The sequence below is a fragment of the Ursus arctos genome, unplaced genomic scaffold (assembly GCF_023065955.2).
Source record: "Ursus arctos isolate Adak ecotype North America unplaced genomic scaffold, UrsArc2.0 scaffold_19, whole genome shotgun sequence".
NCBI classification, from domain to species: domain Eukaryota; kingdom Metazoa; phylum Chordata; class Mammalia; order Carnivora; family Ursidae; genus Ursus; species Ursus arctos.
The window spans coordinates 23,743,066-23,762,637 of NW_026622863.1; the positions used below are offsets into that span (position 1 = coordinate 23,743,066).

The window sequence follows — 19,572 nt, forward strand, 5'->3', positions numbered from 1 at the left end:
AGACCCCTGCCTAATCATCTCATCAGGACTTGTGCTAGGCTCAACGCAGGAAGAAGGGAGCATTTCATTAGTGTTTGTGTCTTGTCTGTGTCACTGCTTGGTGCCCAAAGCACAGAGCAAGTCTCCTAGCCCTGAGACACTGGAGAACGTGGGAGATCAGCCCTGTCTTGTTGGAGCCGCAGGCCAGGTGACAACTCCCCGGGGAGGCCTTCGCTCCCTCAGAGCAAACGAGAGCCTGACGCATCAGCCAGCTCTGCTGACTGTGCAGCTTCTCTTCGCCTATACTTGAACTGAAATGCCAGTAGAACACTTCGGAAAAAATGAGTCTGCAGTTTAAGTAGTACTCCTACCAGGACCACCCATCTTGGGGTCTTTCGGAGATGTAAAGAGTTTTGTTTTCTTACCAAGATTCAGCTAAGAAAGAACCACTCACTGTTTTATGGGAAATCAGAAGTCCCTTTTTCTTTTTACCAGTAAATGTTTTGATACCATAAAAAAAATATTGGGGTCTCTGGATGGCTCAGTTAAGCATCCGCCTTTGGCTCAGGTCGTGATCTCAGGGTCCTGGGATCGAGCCCTGCATCGGGCTCCCTGCTCAGCGGGGAGTCTGCTTCTCCTTCCCCCTCTGCCCTCCTCCTGCTCTGCTCGCTCTCTCTCAAATAAATAAATAAAATCTTTTTAAAAAATGGAATGTTAATGTCCTTTTTTACTCTTGGAAAGCTACATAAAGAGAATTAAATGAATGACATCCTGCTTCTTTATTTCTCACCCTGGAATAGCTGAAATGTGGGTTTCTCGGAATGCGTAGGGCAGTGATTACCCTGAAAGCAGAGGTAATTGCTGTTTTCCTGTCCTTCCTTCCTCACTTTTGCCTTTCAGTATTCGGGCAGCTTTGTTCGCATTTATGCATGTACAACAGAACCCTTGATGGTGGCGGCGTCCTTGAGGCTCCATTTTCCTCAGCTCTCTTCCTAGCCCTGCCTCTCTATCACCCACAGGTATTTGATAGAGGCGGCCCTGACAAGGTGAACTCTAAGCTTTTGGGGGCTGTTTCGGATTTTGTTTATTTGGGGAGGGTAGCAGAATAAGAGATAGAGGGGGCTTGCTGTATCAAGTAGAGTGGAGGTGTTTGAGGATCACTGGTTAAAAACTGGAACTCCTGAAAATCCAAGTTCTCAATTTCCCTTTTGTACGACTCCTCTGTTACCACTAATGTCAGCAGCATCTCAAGTTAGAATCATTTGTGAATTTCATTAACATCACTCACCTCCCTTTGCGACAGGCTAAATAAAGATACCAGGTAGGAATGAAGCAGTCCCTATGAAGCCCCACTAGATTCACTAGAGTCTAGAGAATTCTGGCCTTTCTCTTATGGGATGCAGTGTGCAGAGTGCTTCTCCTTCCTCTGACCTTGGAGTTCAGTAAAATTTTATGGAGTAAGGCTGAGAGTATATACTAGAAAATGTAAGGTTCGCTATCTTGGGGTTAGGATTTGCAAAGTTAGTATTATTCTAGCTAGTATCTCTTTACCCAGGCACTGCTGCCAGGGGACCCCTGGTGTAGGGGAGTGCAGGTTTGCAGTTCTGCTCTGCCATGTGCCAGATATCTTGGGTCATATTTTTCACCCATCTGTTCCTCAACTTCTCTCTTCATAAAATTAGGAATAATAATAATACCTACTTCAAAGGATTTTTGGGAGCATTAAATGGACAAATGCATGTAAAACTGCTTAGAACAGCCTGGTATGTTGAAAACACTCAGGAAATATTTGAAATGTTACTGTCTTTGCTATTAGGTGTTTGTTTATTGTAATAGTATTTTGTGATCCAAATGGCTTCCAGCAAGTATAGTTAACTACGAGCAAATATAAATGCATTCCTTTTAACATTTCCCCTCCAAAACAGGAAGTAGAAAACAATTTAAGAAAATACATTATTTTAGTGTTTGAATGTATTATTATTATTACTTAAAGATTTATTTATTTGAGAGAGAGAGAGAGCACGGGGTGGGGTAGGGATAGTGGGAGAGAGAGTCTTAAGCAGACTCCTTGCTGAGCCCTACGTGGGGCTTGATCTCACGACCCTGAGATCACGACCTGAGCCTTATGTTTAACTGACGGCACCACCCAGGTGCCCCTCAAATGTATTATTTAGATCCTGACTTAGAGAGATTCTAGGTATGGTTCTCACAAATCTTTAGCTGTTAACTGTGACAGTTTATTAGTCTAACCCTGTTTTTTCTTCAGGCCTGGGTAGCACTCACTCATATTGAATCTTTATAAATTTGTTGGGGCTTGTCCACACTTAGCACAGCCTCGAAGCTGTAGAGAAACTTAACATTGAATTGGCATCTAGACGTTGTCATTTACTCTAATTACAAAGACAGGCCAGCCATCCAGTTGAATTCCCCACACTTCCTTGATTTAATAACCGACTTCCCCAGTTTGTGCAACTTCCTGGATTCTTGGAGCTGAAATTATTGTTGGCTTTCATCATAATGAAAGGTCTCAAATGTAACAACTGAAGTACCCTGCTAAGGAAGGGTATTTTCATTCTCTTCTGGTTTTAGCCTTTCACATCTTTGTGTCATAGAGCTGCAAGAGAGGACAGATTGGTGATGATCTTTTTGTAATCAAAGGAAAATTCTCCTGTGCCTGACCTCTTCTCTTACCCATCATCGTTCTTTCACTGGGCTTCCTCTATAGGTTAATATGCTTTTTATCTTCTTTCTAGTTTTTAAAATAAACTTTTATTAATTACTTTGAACATAGTTTGTAATGAGTCAAAAAGCTTATCTCCTGCTCTGCTTCTTCCCCTTCACAGTTCCAGTTCCCAAAGACAACCATTCCTTTCCCACCCCTTTTTAAGTGGTTTCTTCTAGTGTTTACCTGTCCATTTATAAATAAAATGCTCACACGTATTTCTTTTTTTTTCTTTTAAAGATTTTATTTTTAAGTAATCTCTACACCAACATGGGGCTTGAACCTACAACCCTGAGATCGAGAGCCACATGCTCTACTGACTGAGCCAGCCAGGCATCCCATATTTCTCTTGATTTAAGAAACTCCGGGCATTATCTGCTCATTTTCCGTATGTGGGATGAGGTTTTAACTCATGCACGCATGTACACACACATGCACACCTGCACATGCACACCCATGTCCCTCCCCTCCTGCTGTTTCTGCATCGCGATTTTTGGCTACATCATTGGGCTGTGTTTACTGTTGACTATTTGGGTATTATTCATTGCTGAGCCTAGTTCAGTCTTCCTTATTCATTTGTTACTTTTCTTTTCTTTTTTTTTTTTTTTAAGATTTTATTTATTTATTTGACAGAGAGAGACAGCCAGCGAGAGAGGGAACACAGGCAGGGGGAGTGGGAGAGGAAGAAGCAGGCTCCCAGAGAAGGAGCCTGATGCGGGGCTTGATCCCAGAACACTGGGATCACGCCCTGAGCCAAAGGCAGACGCTTAATGACTGTGCCACCCATGCGCCCCTCATTTGTTTAGTTTTCCATGTAATTTATTGCTAATTTCTTCCGAATGATTTAACAGCTGTATTGAATATATGTCATTATGTTGTTCCATCTTCATTCTCTTTACCCAGATTCAGCCTTTGACACCTATCTCATTCTCTTTATTCTTGTTTTTGGGTTTATACCCTTTTTACTCCTCAGTTGTCACTTTAGTAGATTTCAGGAGAAAGAGAATACAAACGTTTGTCGTCATTCTACAACACTTGATTGCAAATTCTTTTTATACTCTTGTCTCTAAAAGAGGCTGATCTATTTTAAAAGACCATGTCTCTTATCACAGACTTTTTTAACTTACATTTTAAAAATTTGTATTTGATAATACATCACATGGTTCAAAGTTCAAAAGTACAAAAAGATACAGAATAAAAACTTTCTTCTCTCCTGTCTTTCCCCATTTCCCTCCCCAGAAACAACTAATATCATGTGTTTCTTGTGTATCCTTCCAGAAATATTTTATGAGTGCGTATTTCCCTTTTGTACAGAAATGGTTAAATTCTATACACATGTTTTGCACTTTGCTTTTTACCTCACAGTAGATCTTAGAATTTATTCCATAACAGTTCTTAAAAAGCTTTTTTATTTTTTTATGGATGCATTGTATCCCATTATATGAGTGAACACAACTTAATCAGTCCTCTATTCATGAATATTTAATTTGTTTCCAGTCTTTTCTTTACCAGTAGTACCACAGTGATGATTTTGTATGCAAGTAATTTTCTCTTTGTGCTAGTATATCTGCTAGGACAGATTCCTGGAGTAGAGTTTCTGGCTTAACACAGAACTTAGGATTTTAGATATAATATATTTTCTTACACATGTAAGACAGGTTCTGTGAAATGTGAAATACTTGACTTTTTTCCCCATTCAGATAACAAATCCTTTTCTCCCTCTGTCCACCGTCATCCTTACAGGGGCAACCAAAATCGATTTGAATACGAAAGGAAGCTGATACTTTGCTTGTGGCACTGGATTTCCCTTTATATTTAAAATGAGCTCTATTATTTTCTCCCCTTTTCTTTTATTCTAGAAACCTAAATGGGTAGATATGAAATAGCTTTTATAGTTTTTTTAATAATAACTTTTTGGGACATTATTCACATACCATACAACTCACTCATTTCAGGTGTACAATTCAGTGATTTTAGTATATCACAGAGTGTGTACCCATTACCACAATCAATTTTGGAAGGTTTTTATTGCTCCAGAAAGAAACTCCACATCCATTAGCAGTCACTCCCTATTTCCCCTACCTCCTGCAGCCCTAGGTAACCACTAAATCTACTTTCTGTCTGTTCTGATTTGCCTGTTCTGAGTGTTTCATGTGAATGGAATCACACGATATGCGGGGTTTTGTGTTTCTTACAGTTTTGTCAGCAGAAATTCCTGAGAGGTTTGAGGGAGTAGGTGGTTTTCCAAGTTGATGTGGATATTTTGGTTGTTAAGTACCCAGGAGAATGAGGCAGGTTAGTTTTAAAGTGGGAATTGGCTTTACAGGTTCTTGGGATAGAGCCAGTTAGCAAAGATGTTTAGGGTTAGACTATCTTTCCCACAGTGCAAGAGCGTTGTGTAAGGTAAGACTATACCTAGACTCCTTTTCCTGCTGAAGGCCTGCAGAATCACTGAACACCTTGCTGAGGGATTATCTTGAAGTCAACACTGTTGGGATTAGAATACATTTCCGGCTTTGCAAGGAAAGTCTTTTGGGGAGACAAATGGTTGTTTTACAAAGTTGTCTCTATTTCGTTGCATAATGTACTTTTATTAATATTTTTTCAGTTGAGTTAATTTGCCTGTATCCTATGCTTTGCCTGAAAATACAGATCGGAATGTTTTCATGAACCCTGGCCATTTTAGGTTCACCTTTACCTTCTGTGTAACTTATCTGTTAGGCCACATCTTGAAATACGTAGTCATTTTCCTGCGATCAGAGCGGGAGCAGGTATTTCTCACACAGTCAATCAGTTCTTTTGCCAAAGGGATTGATGTGTCATGTTTCCTTGAAGCATGTGCTGACCCAGAAATTACCCCATTTTTAAATTACAAAGGAATTATCAAGTGCGAGGGACCCAGGGTCATGTAAGGTTATGGCCGCACTTCCTCAGTTGTTGAAATTCAGAGAGCTTTTCAAATAAGAAACAAAAACAGCCGCACAAAATTTCATCTCTTTAGTTGTTACACAGTCTTAACCATCCTATGTGATTCTCTTCGCAGCTTGGTCTAAGAGAAGGAGGGAGCTGCCCTTGTCCTCTAGGGATTTATAAACTCCTAGGTAGCAGCTGTATCCTAGAAGGTAAAACTCAAACAGTCAGAGGGCCATTTGGCAGCCGTTTGGGGAAAAGGCCATCAAGAAGATAAACAATTGCTAACATGGGACTGTGGGAAGCAAGGAAACTGGGCTTTGCTGTTGGCAACCTTTTAATGCAAGAGTGGAAGAATTTAAAGCTCCCTAGTGGAATTAAAAGTTTGGCATTATAGGAAAAGTACGTAAGTAAATAAAATTCTCAAAAATTTTTTTTAATCTGAAAAAGGATATGTTAGGATTCCTTTGGATGAAAAAAAATCAAACTGGCATACACATAAAAGGATATTTATTGATTTATGTATGCAGAGTCTAGTGGGTGGAGGTACAGTTGGATCCAGAGGCTCAAAGCATGACATCAGGTCTCTTCCTTTTCTCCTTCGCTCTCTTGGTTTGACCCTCTTCTGTGTTGGCTTTATTTTTTGGTGGGTTTTTTTCCACATAGTGGCCACAGGCAGCTCCAGGCTAATAATTTCAACAGGGGGGCTAGGGGAAAACAGCTTATCTTTCCCAGTAGTTCCAGTGTAGGCTCCAGAATTGAGTCTCATTGTCCAGTCCTGAGCCCATCATTGTATGGGCATGGGATGGAGTGTCCTAACTGGCCAGCCTGGGATATGAGTTTACACATGGAAGGGGGAGAAAGTGAGTAGTTAGCTCCACTCAAACCACAGAGATTAAGGATAGGAAAGGGATAGTTCCCAAAGGACCGCCAGGTTTTGCTAGCAGAAGACAGAGTAGATGCTGTGTGCAACCAAAATGTATGTCTGCTACAGAAAGGAAGTCAAGAGCTCATTTGGTTTTGAAGTATATAGCAGGATATGTTGTGAGAAGTAAATATCTATTTTCTGCTAAAGATTAATGAGAGAAAATAGGCATAAATGACAGTAGGAGGGACTTAGAAATAAATGTTTTTTAGAAAAGCTAGATATAGATCAAAGTTTTATAAACCAAATCCCATTTTCCCATAGAGTTCCATTATAAAATCACAACTATATTCCTAAAAGGAAACAAATCTACCAGATTTCTGACTTGGGAACTTCTGATGAAAAAGTAGTTATGATTGCCATGGATCTAGGATATATGCCAGGCCTTGCAATTATCAGTGATACAATGTCTACGAGAACTGCAGTTACCAACTACCAATTCACTTTTGCTTTGCACTCTTTGGAAGATTGGGAAGCTGTTTCCTTTCTCTCCTTTAGTAAACAATTTATTTAATCTTTCTCTTAGCCACAGACATTTTCCCCTATGCTAAAATATCTTTAACTCCACCTTGTACCTTCAAGACCTTCCCCATCATTTTGCATAATGGAGCTAACTACAAAGGAACTGTCATACTGTGCTAACAGGGAAACTGTCTAAATCAGGTTCTGCCACAGCCTGAAACTTCCTGAAGAGCAGAGCTTCTGCTTATATAAAATTGAAGGCCACATAAAGGAAGATGTGGTTTAGGACCACGTGCAGGGACTTCCCAGGCTTATTGGAAGCAATGAAAAGATAGGTGTGAGGAAGGCAAAAAAGAGGCAGACAGGTGCAGCCCTCAGCAGGTGAACTGCCTTTGTGTATACCTGATTTATAAGAGAATGGAATCACAGCCTGTAACGTAGAAAATAGGGGCGCCTGGGTGGCTCAGTTGGTTAAACTCCCGACTCTTGTTATCAGCTCAGATCATGATCTCGGGGTCCTGGGGTCCAGCCCAGCGTCCATCCAGCTCTGTGCTCAGCAGGGAGTCTGCTTCAGGATTCTCTCTCTCTCCCTCTGCCCCTCTTCTTTCTCTCTCTCTCTCTTTCAAATAAATAAATCTTTAAAAAAAATAGTATGTAGACTTTGTATGAATGTCAAGTTAAAATGGGAGATTGGTAAACTCAAATGAAAAATGATTAAGGATTTCTTAAGCATTTCTATTACTCCTTCCCCATCTTCTCTTTCTTAATTCCTGAAATTTGTATCAGGACTGTATCTTTGAACCCTTTTATTAATTCATTCAACAAATAGTTACTGAGCACCTGCTATGTGCTGGCACTCTTCTAGACATTGAGGCTACAGCAGAGAACAAAAAAAAAAAAATCATTGACTTTGTAAAGTTTATGTTCTAAGGAGGAGAGCAGTCAATACTGCTCAAATACTGTATATAACATGCCAGGTAATAATAGGCGCTAAGAAGAAAAGTGAAGCAGGGCGAGGGGGTAAAGAGTGACAGGGGAAGGAGGCTGCCGCGTTATATGTGATAAGTGTGATATTTGAACAGAGACATGATGGGGTTTGGGGAGCAAGCCTAAGGCTACCTGAAGGAGGAGCAGCCTAGGCAGAGGGCATGCCGGGGAAGACCATGGGCCCGAAGCAGCTTGGTCTACTCTAAGAACAGCGAGGAGGCCAGAGTTGCTGAGGACAGTAGAAGATGGTAAAAGATGAGGTGAGAGAGTGAACAAAAGCAGGTGGGGATGGGGGGTTGCCCATATTCAGGGGAGAAGGGAAACCATTAAGGACTTTGGGCAGAAGAATGATGGGGCCTGACTTGTTTTAACCAGATGGTTCTAGCTGCAGTGAGGGTATAGGGTAAAAGCAGAGAGACCAGTTGGGGGAAAAAAGACAAGCTTCAGGCCACAAATGATGGACCAGAGTAGCTGAGGCAGAGGTGATACAAAGAAGCATTTGCCTCCTGAATATATTTTGAAACCTATATTTCCTTCCTTTGTTTGTTTTTCTTTTCTTCTTCCTTACTATTCTTTAGAGTGTGTAACATTTTCCACCCGAGTAACAGAATTTGTATTGATACAGTTTTGAGACTAGGGGCTTTATTTCTGATCCTGTCTTAGGTCATATCTCCCCTCCTCTCTCCACCCTTGTGAAGTTTGCTCAAGATGGGGCGGGGCTCAGATAATTACCCATCTAGGAGGTACTGGCATGATGATAGAAGGGGTCAGTAAGTACAGCGGTCCCCACTTATCCGCAGTTTTGCTTTCCATGGTTTCAGTTACTTGAGGTCACTTGTGGTCTGGAAATAGATAAGCCTCCTTCTGACTAATCATCAGAAGGTCAGTCGTAACCTGACACTGTGTCACAATGCCTCACTTCATCTCATCACAGAGGCGTTTTATTATCTCACATCATCACAAGAAGAAGGGTGTGTAGAGTACAATAAGATATTTTGAGAGAGAGAGACCCCATTCACATAACACTTATTATAGTATATTTTTGTAATTATTTTATTGTTAGTTATTATTGTTAATCTCTTACTGTGCCTAATTTATAAATTGAACTTGATCATGGGTAGGTACATATGGGAAGAAACATAGACTTTAGAGTGTTTCGAGTTTTCTGCAGTTTCAGGCATCCACTGGGGGTCTTGGAACGTATTCCCTGCAGATAAGGGGGGGGGGGGTACTACCGGATTTGGAATATGGCTCAGGAGCAGGACCTTCCCCATTTCTGATCAGGGAACTCAGCCGTAAGTGTGGGTCTCCTACTGATCATGCCCAGTATGCTCTGAAGTTATTTCCTTGTGGAAATTGCTCTCCTCGTTGACAGTTTTACAGAGAATACATGTATTGGAACCGAGAACTGCAGCAGAGACAGGAAGTGCTGCTGTGCTTTGGCTGATATGTTGGCAGGGATGATACTAGTCATAGAACCTTAGAGTCTCAGACTTGGAGGGCTCCCTAGAGGGTATTTAATCCAGTCTTCTCCTGCTGCTGTGTGAATCCCTGCCACAATATGTAATCATCTAGCCTCTGTTTTTAGACTCTAGAATCCATAAATCATAGAATGTCAGTGCTGGAAGTGAGCTTGGAGATCATAGAGGACTGAGACCAGAAGAATCCAGGAGTCTGAACTCCCAGACCCATGTTCTTTGCACTCACTATGTTGTCATTCTAAAAAAGGGCAGCCCTTCCTGGTAGAATTGCAGAGGTGGGTTTAAGTATCTCAGTGTTCATCCCATCACTGGCTGTCTGGGTATATTTGCCTTCCAATTTTAAGTCATAATGAATCCTTTCTTTTTATTTTTATCCGCAGGGGTTGCCCTGCTCTCAGATGCATACCCTGAGAAAATCTTGCTTGGTCTGTTGGCTCAGTATGACAGTGATAAAAACAAGCACACACCGGAGACCAGAATGAAAGTCGGGGAAGTCCTGATGCGAATTGTCAAAGCATTAGGTGAGTTTTCTGTCATCTGGAAAAGGGTGGGGGCAGTATGGCTTTGGAACCAAAGTCTGTGTACCTTGGAGGTTTCTTTTGTTTGTACGGTGAGGACAGTTTCAGAGCTGAGATGAACTACTTCCTGTTCAAGGATTTAGCAAATGTCCACACACCCAACGAGGGATTGGCCGCAACAGTGCCCGTCTTCCTACCACTGCTTGGTCTCCTCTCCTGAGCTGTGTTGGGCCCTGATTTTCACTGGAGCTGGAATGAGAAGTTTCACACTTGCTGAGCAGCAGCAAGCATAAAAAGAAGAGGAACGTCAGACAGGGAAGGAATAGCCTAGCTCTTATTGAATGGCTGCTGTTTGCCAGGTCGTCTGCGCATATAATCGCATCTCATTTTCCCAGCAAATCCTATAGAGGGGCTGTTGTTAGACCCATTTTATAGGTGAGGAGATGGTGCTACGGAGACCTTCAGCAGTTTGTCCAAGATTCATTCAGCTGGTAAATAAAGTGGTGCTAAGAATTGAACCCACCAACACAAAGAAAGTTGCTCCAGACTACATAAGCTGAGAGTAGTAAGAGCATGAGCTCTTGAGTCACAGTGCCTGGGTTCAAATCCAAACTGCTGTTTATTGTCTATGTGACCATGGGAACATTTCTTAACCTCTTGGTGCCTCATTGCCCTAGTGTATACTGTGAAGATATAAATAGCACTTAACTCATAGGGTTATTGTAAGGATTAAATAAGGTAATATTTAGAATAGTATTTGGCACACAGTATAGGCTCAATAAATTTTTATTTTTGCTAAGAAGAAAGATTGCTTTCTTATTTTCAATTTTTTAAAGATTTTATTAATTTGAGAAAACGAAAGCACACAAGCAGGGGGAGGGGCAGAAGGAGAGGGAGAAGCAGACACCCCACTGAGTGGGGAGCCCAATGTGTGCGGGGCTTGGTCCCAGTAACCCGAGATCATGACCTGAGCTACACAGGTGCCCCGAAAGATTGCTTTTTTTAAAGAAAAGAAATACTTTATTATTTACTACTTATTGAGTGCCCTTAAGGGACTAGAAGATGAGATTCTGGGGAGTAAGGACAAAGAGAATAATTGTTAACCCCTAAAGATAGGGGTTAAATTAAGATAAACTAATGAATTTCTCCTAAGTCAATAAGTATACTTTTGATATTTTTATATCAAGCTGTATAATGTAGAATTAGGAGGGGCTTTTTTTACCTTGCATTACATAAACTTAGCTATGGACTGCTGCACTGAATATAGATAGCTTGAAGCCTTGAAATAAGGCAAACCAGTCATTTAAGTGTGGACCAGTGGTATACAGTATTCATTTAGTAATTCCATCATGTATCCAATAGCGTGTGACCTAAGGCAGAAGAAGAAGTGATCTCAGCTTCATTTTGGCTAATTTGTTTGTGATCAAGACATCACACTGAATTCTTCTTTCATCAGCATTCAAAGGATTTACAATTCTGCCTACCCATGCATCATTTATTTGGGCATAGCCCTGAATTGTCCTAATTTCTGGGTGTCCTTCCTGGCTAAAGAAGAAGACCTAGATCTCTAACCATGGCAATCTTTTTAGTAGTGAAAAAAGAATATCATGAGAGTGCAATTTTTAAAAAATATATATTCCTCTCTTGAAAGAAAGACCAACTTTCTGTATTTGCCGTAGTCCTAAATATGAGTCTGAAAACATACCAGACACGTACACCATTATAAGAAATCATTCTCTCACAGATGGCGTGAATATTAAACTTAATGTATCGCAGGGTCAAGTACAACCGCTGACAGAAGTCAGCGTTTCTGTGTATCATTGGGATTATCAGAGCCAAGAAGGAATGTATGCCATACATTGTCTGCATCAGTATAACATGTATTTTTTCTTTGTAACTTCTGGTAGACCTCTACCATTGGGATGATGAACACTGAAAGTACACATTTCTTGGTCTCTACTGGCCAGGGGTAGTGGTGGAGATGAAGGACTGTGTTGAGTGACAGAGAGGCCTTCCTCCTTCTTACATGTTCCTATAATTAGCCCAATTTCCAAAACAGTCTTTGGGCATTTCAGAGCAAACTCCATCAATTCTCAAAGTTCTAATGTTTCTGTAGCCTCCTCTTCCAAGTAGCCAGCCATAGACATTGCCTTCGCTTTAACTGCTAATTTCTAATTCACACGACCAGCTTGTCCAAGTGCCTAGATGAGGTGGCTTGTTGAAATCCTTTAAGTGAAATTAAAGCCCTTTTTTACAACACAGCCAGTACTCTTAGTTTACTAGTGACGTGGAAATCCTTGTGAACCAGCCACTCTGTAAGACTTCCCTGAGAAGTACCCTAGTTTCATTGGCCCCAGCCTTGCTCTCTCCCCACCCCCAGCTCTTCTTGGCAGCTGGGGGAAGTTCCACAGAACAAGGCCCACAGGTGGGAGCCCGGCGCAGGACACTGCTGCTTCCTCTTGGTATCATGTCTGGTTCTCTAACCATGCCTACCTGTCTTCCTACCAGTAGACAGTGGTGAAAAGCAGGAGCTTTTCTTCTTTCCATTTTTAAAAACCAAGCTATCACTTAGGCACAGTAAAGTATATAAGGTACAGTCATGTTAATATAGAAAACTTCTAGTAACCCGTAAAGTTTCCTTTTGTCCCTTCCTAGTCTATACCTGCCCCAGAGGTAAGCACTATTCTAACTCTTTACCACCATCAATTTCTTTTGATTGTTCTTGAACCTCATTTTAATGGAATTGAATCTCCATATTTATGGAATGCTAATAGATCTAGACACTTGGGTAAATTCGGGTCAAATGGGGGGGGGGTAAGAATACTTTAGGCATGATGTATACTGTATTTCCTGTTGTATCACAATAGGGGGCACGTAATGTCTCATTATCTCACTTTACTGATGTTGAGATTGATTAGTGGTGTTTCCAGTCAGGTATATCTGTTATAAACTCCCCCATGAATCTTCCTCCTCATGGCTTTAAGTAACCATTGATAATTGTAGCCTAGATCCATTATTTCATAGGGATTATATTTTTTTACACATTAAGAAATGGGTACAGAGAGGGTTACTAACTTGCCTAATGTCACACAGCTAATTAATGGTGGATACAGAATTTGAACCCAGACAGTCTGACTCCAGACCCAGTCTCTTACCCAAAACACCGTTGCATCCTGAACATTCTCCCATGTCATTAAGCATCTTTTTCCTGTCATTAACATGGACATTTTCCACATCCTCTATAATTTTTAATGATTACATGATATATCATTTGAATGTACCATAATTTTTTCACCTGACCAACTTACAGGTTGTTTGAAGTTTTTGCTATTATGAATTACATTAAGATGAATATTCTTGTAGCTAAACTTTGTGCAGATTCATGATCATTTCTAAGGAAGAATTTCTAAAAGAATTTGTTAAAAGCATGGGCATTTATTTATTTATTTGTTTGTTTATTTTTAAATATATATTTATTTCAGAGAGGGAGAGAGAGAGAGAACAAGCATGAGTGGGAGGAGGGGGAGAGGGAGAAGCAGACTCCCCACTGAGAAGAGAGCCTGATACAGGGCTTGATCCTAGGACGCTGGGATCATGACCTGAGCCAAAGGCAGACACTCAACTGACTGAGGCACCCAGGTGCCCCAAAAGCATGTGTATACTTTTAAAGATATTTATTGCTAAATCGTCTTGCAGAGAGATTGTGCCCATTTACTTATTTATTTAAAAATTTTAATTTGAGTATAGTTGACATTTAATGTTACATTAGTTTCAAGTGTACAATATAGTGATTAGACAAGTTTATACATCATACTGTGCTCACCACAAGTGTAACTACCATCTGTCACCATATAACACTATTACAATATCATTGACTATATTCCTTATGCTGTGCCTTTTGTTCTTGTGATTTACTCATTCCATAACTGGAAGCCTGTACCTCCCACTCTCCTTCCCCCATTTTGCCCATCCCCTTGAGATTGTGCTGGTCTCAGTTTCCGTGTTTGAGAATATTTGTCTGTACCCTCATCAGTACTGTGTATGCTATGTATTACCATTTTTTATCAAACACATGTATATAAAGAAATGCTATCTTGTTTTGATTTCCTTTAATTCAGTTGATGAGGTTAAACATTTTTCATATATTTATTGGCTAAATTGTGTGTGTGTATTTGTGTGTGTGTGTGTGTGTGAATTGTCTGTTCCTGTTCTTCATTTTTCTTTCTTTTTTTTTTTAAGATTTTATTTATTTATTTATTTATTTATTTGACAAAGAGAGCGAGAGAGAGAGAGCACAAGCAGGGGCAGTGGCAGGCAGAGGGAGAGGGAGAAGCAGGCTCTCCGTTGAGCAAGGACCCCGATGCAGAGCTCGATCCCAGGACCCTGGGACCATGACCTGAACCGAAGGCAGACGCTTAACTGACTGAGCCGCCCAGGCGCCCCTCTGCATTTTTCTTTTGGGATATTGACTTTGTTATTTGATTTATAAAAGCTTTATCTATTTAAAAATCATGAACCACTGAAATTTATGTTGTGACTATTTTCTTTGGGTTGTTTACATTTTAGTTTTGTTCATATTTTCTATTACATTTTGTTTTTGAAACATACAAGTTTTTTATTTTGATGTAGGCAAATCTGTCTTTTTCTGTATGGTTTCTCTTTCATATAGAAAGGCTTTTCTCAAACCAAGATTATATAAATATCACTCTATATATTTTAATTTCTACTTTCCAATGTAGAAAATATTGCAGAAAGATTTTGGTTTGGTTTCTTTTATTTAAGGAACTATTTGGTTTTTTATTGTACTTTAAAAAATTTAATCTTAACACATTGCTAAATTACCAATCACTCCAAATGTTTCTCCATATGTTTCCTCCTATATGGCCCAACGTTGATGTTGACAATAACCTGGGGACCATTACATATCAATGCATTTTTTAAAACTTCTTTTAAAAATATAACATTGAATTACTCTGCCCAAGATAATGAATTGGTAATTGGAACATTACTTGAAAAGTAGAATTAAAGCAAAGGGAATTGGTTACGTATGTGAGGGTATTTCCTTCTGAGACTGCCCTGAGCATTATTCCGGATCTGATGTAGACTGCACAGCTTTCTCACATATGCCAGATGCAATATCTGCTTTCTCTTCAGCAGGGCTGAACAAACATCACCCCGTTCTTCTTTGTTCTTGAGATTAGTGATTTTCAAATAGGGGAGTAGGGAAAGACTTTTGCCCCCTAGGAGACATTGGCGATGTCTAGAGACATTTTTAATTACTACAGCTGGGGGTATGGGGATGTTACTGGCATTTAGTGAGTATAAGCCAGGGATGCTCCTGAACACTCAGCATTGTCCAGGACAGCCCCCTACAATGAAGAATGATCTGGCCCAGAATGTCAGGAGGGCCCCCTGTTGATAGACCCTGTTGTAGAGCTCATGCAGACCATTCTGTTTCTGCTTTATAACATTACTCATATGTGTTGGCTAGATCCAAGACTGCCACATACAGTTACGCAGGTTGTTCACAGCCATAAAAATTCCAAAAGGCATTATTGTATGAGTGGCGTACCCAGGAGTTGTACAGGCACAACCTGCCCAGTCATCCTGGTGGTCTTGACTAAAGTCTAGCCTATCTTCTGTCTCGGTTACATTTTAGGTTGTCAACTCACTGAAGAGATTTGAAAAAGTTATTCATTCCTTTCTGTAATATAGTTATACATCCTTTTGGATGTGGGAGCTTCTGTACATGGCCAATCTTATCTATTTTATACCAATCTTAGCATAATTTTTAGTGATATCTTTTCTGATGCCTACTGAATTTGGGAGTTGTCCTTCTTAAAGCCTGTGGCCACCTTTGAGGTGGTTATATATGCTTCCTACCCTTTCTTGCCTTCCTTTGACGTTTAATGGACCATAATATGAACTCAAGTATATTTTTAAATTATCCCTTATATCTAGGGAAGATTTTATATACTTTAATATTTATTTTATATTCTAAGGAAAAAGAGAGAAAAAAGTAGGTGAAATTGACTTTTATTTTTATGTAGCTCTCATTTGAATCCACAGTTGGATCAGAAGTCCTTGACGGAAAAACAGTTTCTACCTCTTCCCATTGTAATACCTGAATATTCTGTGAATTCTAATTTAATTTCCTGCTTTTTTCAAGTTCTAAATCATACAAATTCCTAGGTTATTTGGTGGCTCTTCCTAATGCTCAAAGTTGTGTGTGTGTGTGTTTATCTTGAATATAATTTTTTTTTCTTAATCTTGGGGGTAGGGGTATCAATGTAGTTCAGTTTAGAAACATTTTTTTTAAGTTTTTATTTATTTGTTTGAGGGGGAATGAGGAGAGAGCACGCACAACCGGGGGAGAGGGGCAGAGTAAGAGGGAGAAGCAGACTCCCCTGATGAGCAGGGAGCCCAATTCCGGACTCCATCCCAGGACCCTGGGATCATGACCTGAGCCTCAGACAGCCAGTTAAGTAACTGAGCCACCCAGGTGCCCCCTCAGAAACATTTTTTGATTAGCCACTGAATGGCGCGTTCCTTCCCTGGAGCTGGAAATAGGGACATGAAAAAGCCACAGTCTCTTCCTGCAAGGAGCTTATAGTTTAGAAGGAGAGAATGACTCATACACAGATCATCTGTGTAAGGTGATCTGCTTGTGAAGGTCATTGTGGGAGCGCAGGGGAAATGGTCTTTGTCCTTTCTCTTCTCAAGATCCTGCAGTTGAATGTGGCAGTGTGCTATAGGGCTACATCAGTTCCTCATCCTTATTCCAGCACAGGAGGTCAGGTTTTTTGTTTTTTAAAAAAATTCACATATAATGTATTATTTGTTTCAGGGGTACAGGTCTGTGATTCATCAGTCTTACACAATTCACAGTGCTCACCATAGCACATACCCTCCCCAATGTCCATCACCCAGCCACTCCATCCTCCTACCCCCCCTCCCCTCCAGCAACCCTCAGTTTGTTTTCTGAGATTGAGAGTCTCTTATGGTTTGTCTCCCTCTCTGGTTTCAGCTTATTTCATTTTTTCCTCTCTTCCCCTATGACCCTCTGCCTTGTTTCTTAAATTCCACATATCACTGAGATCATATGATAATTGTCTTTCTCTGATTGACTTATTTTGCTTAGCCTAATACGCTCTAGTTCCATCCATGTCATTGCAAATGGCAAGATTTCATTTTTGATGGCTGCATAATATTCCATTGTATATATATATACCACATTCATCTGTCGATGGACATCTAGGCTAGGAATTGAGCATTTATAGATTTCAGCAGCAATAAACAATAGTCCGGGAATAGAGTTTTCATATTCTAAAAGAAATTTGCAGCAAAATTCAGAGGATCAAATGAAATGCTTCTTGACAAATCTGCGTAGATTAGCATCAATGTAGTTCAATTTAACAAATATTTATATTAATGTAAATTGGAAATATTAATTGGCCAGATTTGAAGGTTGAAGCCCAGACTGAATAATTTTTTTTCTCATCTTCCTCCTCTTTTTCTTCCTCATGTCAATTTTTTTGAGAGGTGTAACTTTAAAATCTATTTATAGACTTTTCTCCTCTTAATTCTATCAGTTAATACATGGTCATTTTGGACAATTCGGAAAATATTAAAAAGTGTAAAGAAAGAAAGTGATCACTGACAGTTTCACGATTTAGAAGTAACCACTCTTTGTTTACACTTTGATTTTTCCTTCTAGTTTCTTTTTCTTTCTCATAATTATAATTACACAATATGTATACTGCTTTCTTTAATTTAACATTACTTATAAGCATGTCATTAAATAGTTTTTGAAAATATAAGATTTATTGGTTGTATTATAATTAATAACTTGAATTTATCATAATTTTATTTAATTATCTTTTAGAAAGATTATTGTTTAATTAGATCATTTCCAGTTCAGTTCCTTAGTTTATGAGGAACTTTATGAGGTATGCTACTGATAATTCTTATATGCAAATTCTTATGGTAAATCATTAAGTCTTTCCTTAGGATTGGTTCCTACAGGGAAATTACCAGGTCCAAGTGTATGCATGCACTTAAGGCTCTTGATATCCAGTGCTAAGATGCCCTCCAGAAGTATGTACTCTTGTCAGCAGTGAATGAGACTGCTACGTTCTCACAGAGAAAACTTTTTCTGTGGCTTCACACCAGACTTCTTACCCTGTCTAGCCATCTCCAAAATGTGTACCTTTGCTCCCAGAATGAATGGAGGAACCTGTCGGAGAATATTGGTCCGTGGGTGAGTGGATAGAAGGAAGGAGGTGGGAGACAGGGAGAGAAGGATTGACTGATGGATCGAAGGGTGGATGCATGACTCAGTGTGAACCCACTGCTGCTCCGGAAGAGCGGCTCAGGTCTGGCAGTGTCATCATGATGTACAAAGAACAGTACTCAATTATTTTTAGAGGCAAAACGTAGCTTCTAATCAGCAAGCTCAGACAAGTTCCAGTTTACTCTAGGTCAGAAACTTCTAAAAAACGAGAGCGAAAATAGAAAGCCATATTCATGTTGCTCCGTCTGAAGAAGAGTTTACCTTCAGTGAACCCTGTAGGAAAGATCAGGAATTAATATTTGGAATGAAGAATCGGGACAGAACTGAATCTCACGTCTCTACTGGAGTATGCTATGGCAAGTAGAATGTCACCCAGGAAAACTGGGACAAAGCAGCTTATACTTCTACGTTAAAAGGCACCTTTTCTCAAATTACTCTCTGTTCCAAGAAAAGGGTGGGTCCTGGGCTTGAAAGTGTATTTCTCACTCTTAAAGCCTGTAAAATACGCTTCTTTAATGTGCTCTGTCAACTTCTCCATATCACCTGCTTATTTAAGTTTTAGTTCAGCACTTTGCCACCTCAGAGTTCAGCCAAGTGGTGAGCAACCCATGATCCCATCCAGCTCCAGAATGAAGCCCACAATCAGACTTTAGAAAACCTGTTGCTTTGGGACACCTGGGTAGCTCAGTCGGTTAAGCGTCTGCCTTCATCTCAGGTCGTGATCCCAGGTTCCTGGGATCAAGTCCCACATCGGGCTCCTTGCTCAGCACGGAGCCTGCTTCTCCCTCTGCCTGCCGAGCTCTCTCTCTCTCTGACAAATAAATAAATAAAATCTTAAAAAAAGAAAAGAAAAGAAAACCTACCAAATTCCCAGAGAGGAGTATATTCAGCCCCAGATTCTGCTCTGACAACCATCTTCTTCTAGCTGATTGTAGAGGATAAAGGAAAATGGGCTAGTTAGATTTGCCTAGTAGGCTACTCTGGTTTCCAGGTGGCTTCGCCTGGGAATTAAGATGAGGGGAGGAGCTTTTAAATGGCTGTAATACTTTAGAGTACAAATGTACCACAGTTTACACCATTTATTCAACTATTCCTCTGTGCTTGGACCTTCCGTTTTTTCTGTTTAGTATTTCCTATGGCATGCAGCACTGCAGTATAAATTCTCATATATGTGTTCCAACAGAAATATATATTAATACGTATATACGCATATTCCATATATATGTGTTTGCTGAAGCACTGGGCCTTTATTTCTGGAAGATTGATATTTGTCTAAGTGGAATCACTGGCTCAAA

General features: G+C 40.1%; 1 protein-coding gene across 2 annotated transcripts in view; it reads left to right on the top strand.

Annotated features, from left to right (window-relative positions):
* HAS3 (hyaluronan synthase 3) overlaps positions 1–19,572 on the top strand; it is a 203,306-nt gene that overhangs the window by 91,233 nt on the left and 92,501 nt on the right. For both annotated transcript variants that reach the window (XM_026495093.4, XM_048223560.2), the window contains exon 15: positions 9,847–9,987. In XM_026495093.4, coding sequence (XP_026350878.2) covers positions 9,847–9,987 — 141 coding nt within the window. The remainder of the gene's footprint in view (positions 1–9,846; positions 9,988–19,572) is intronic.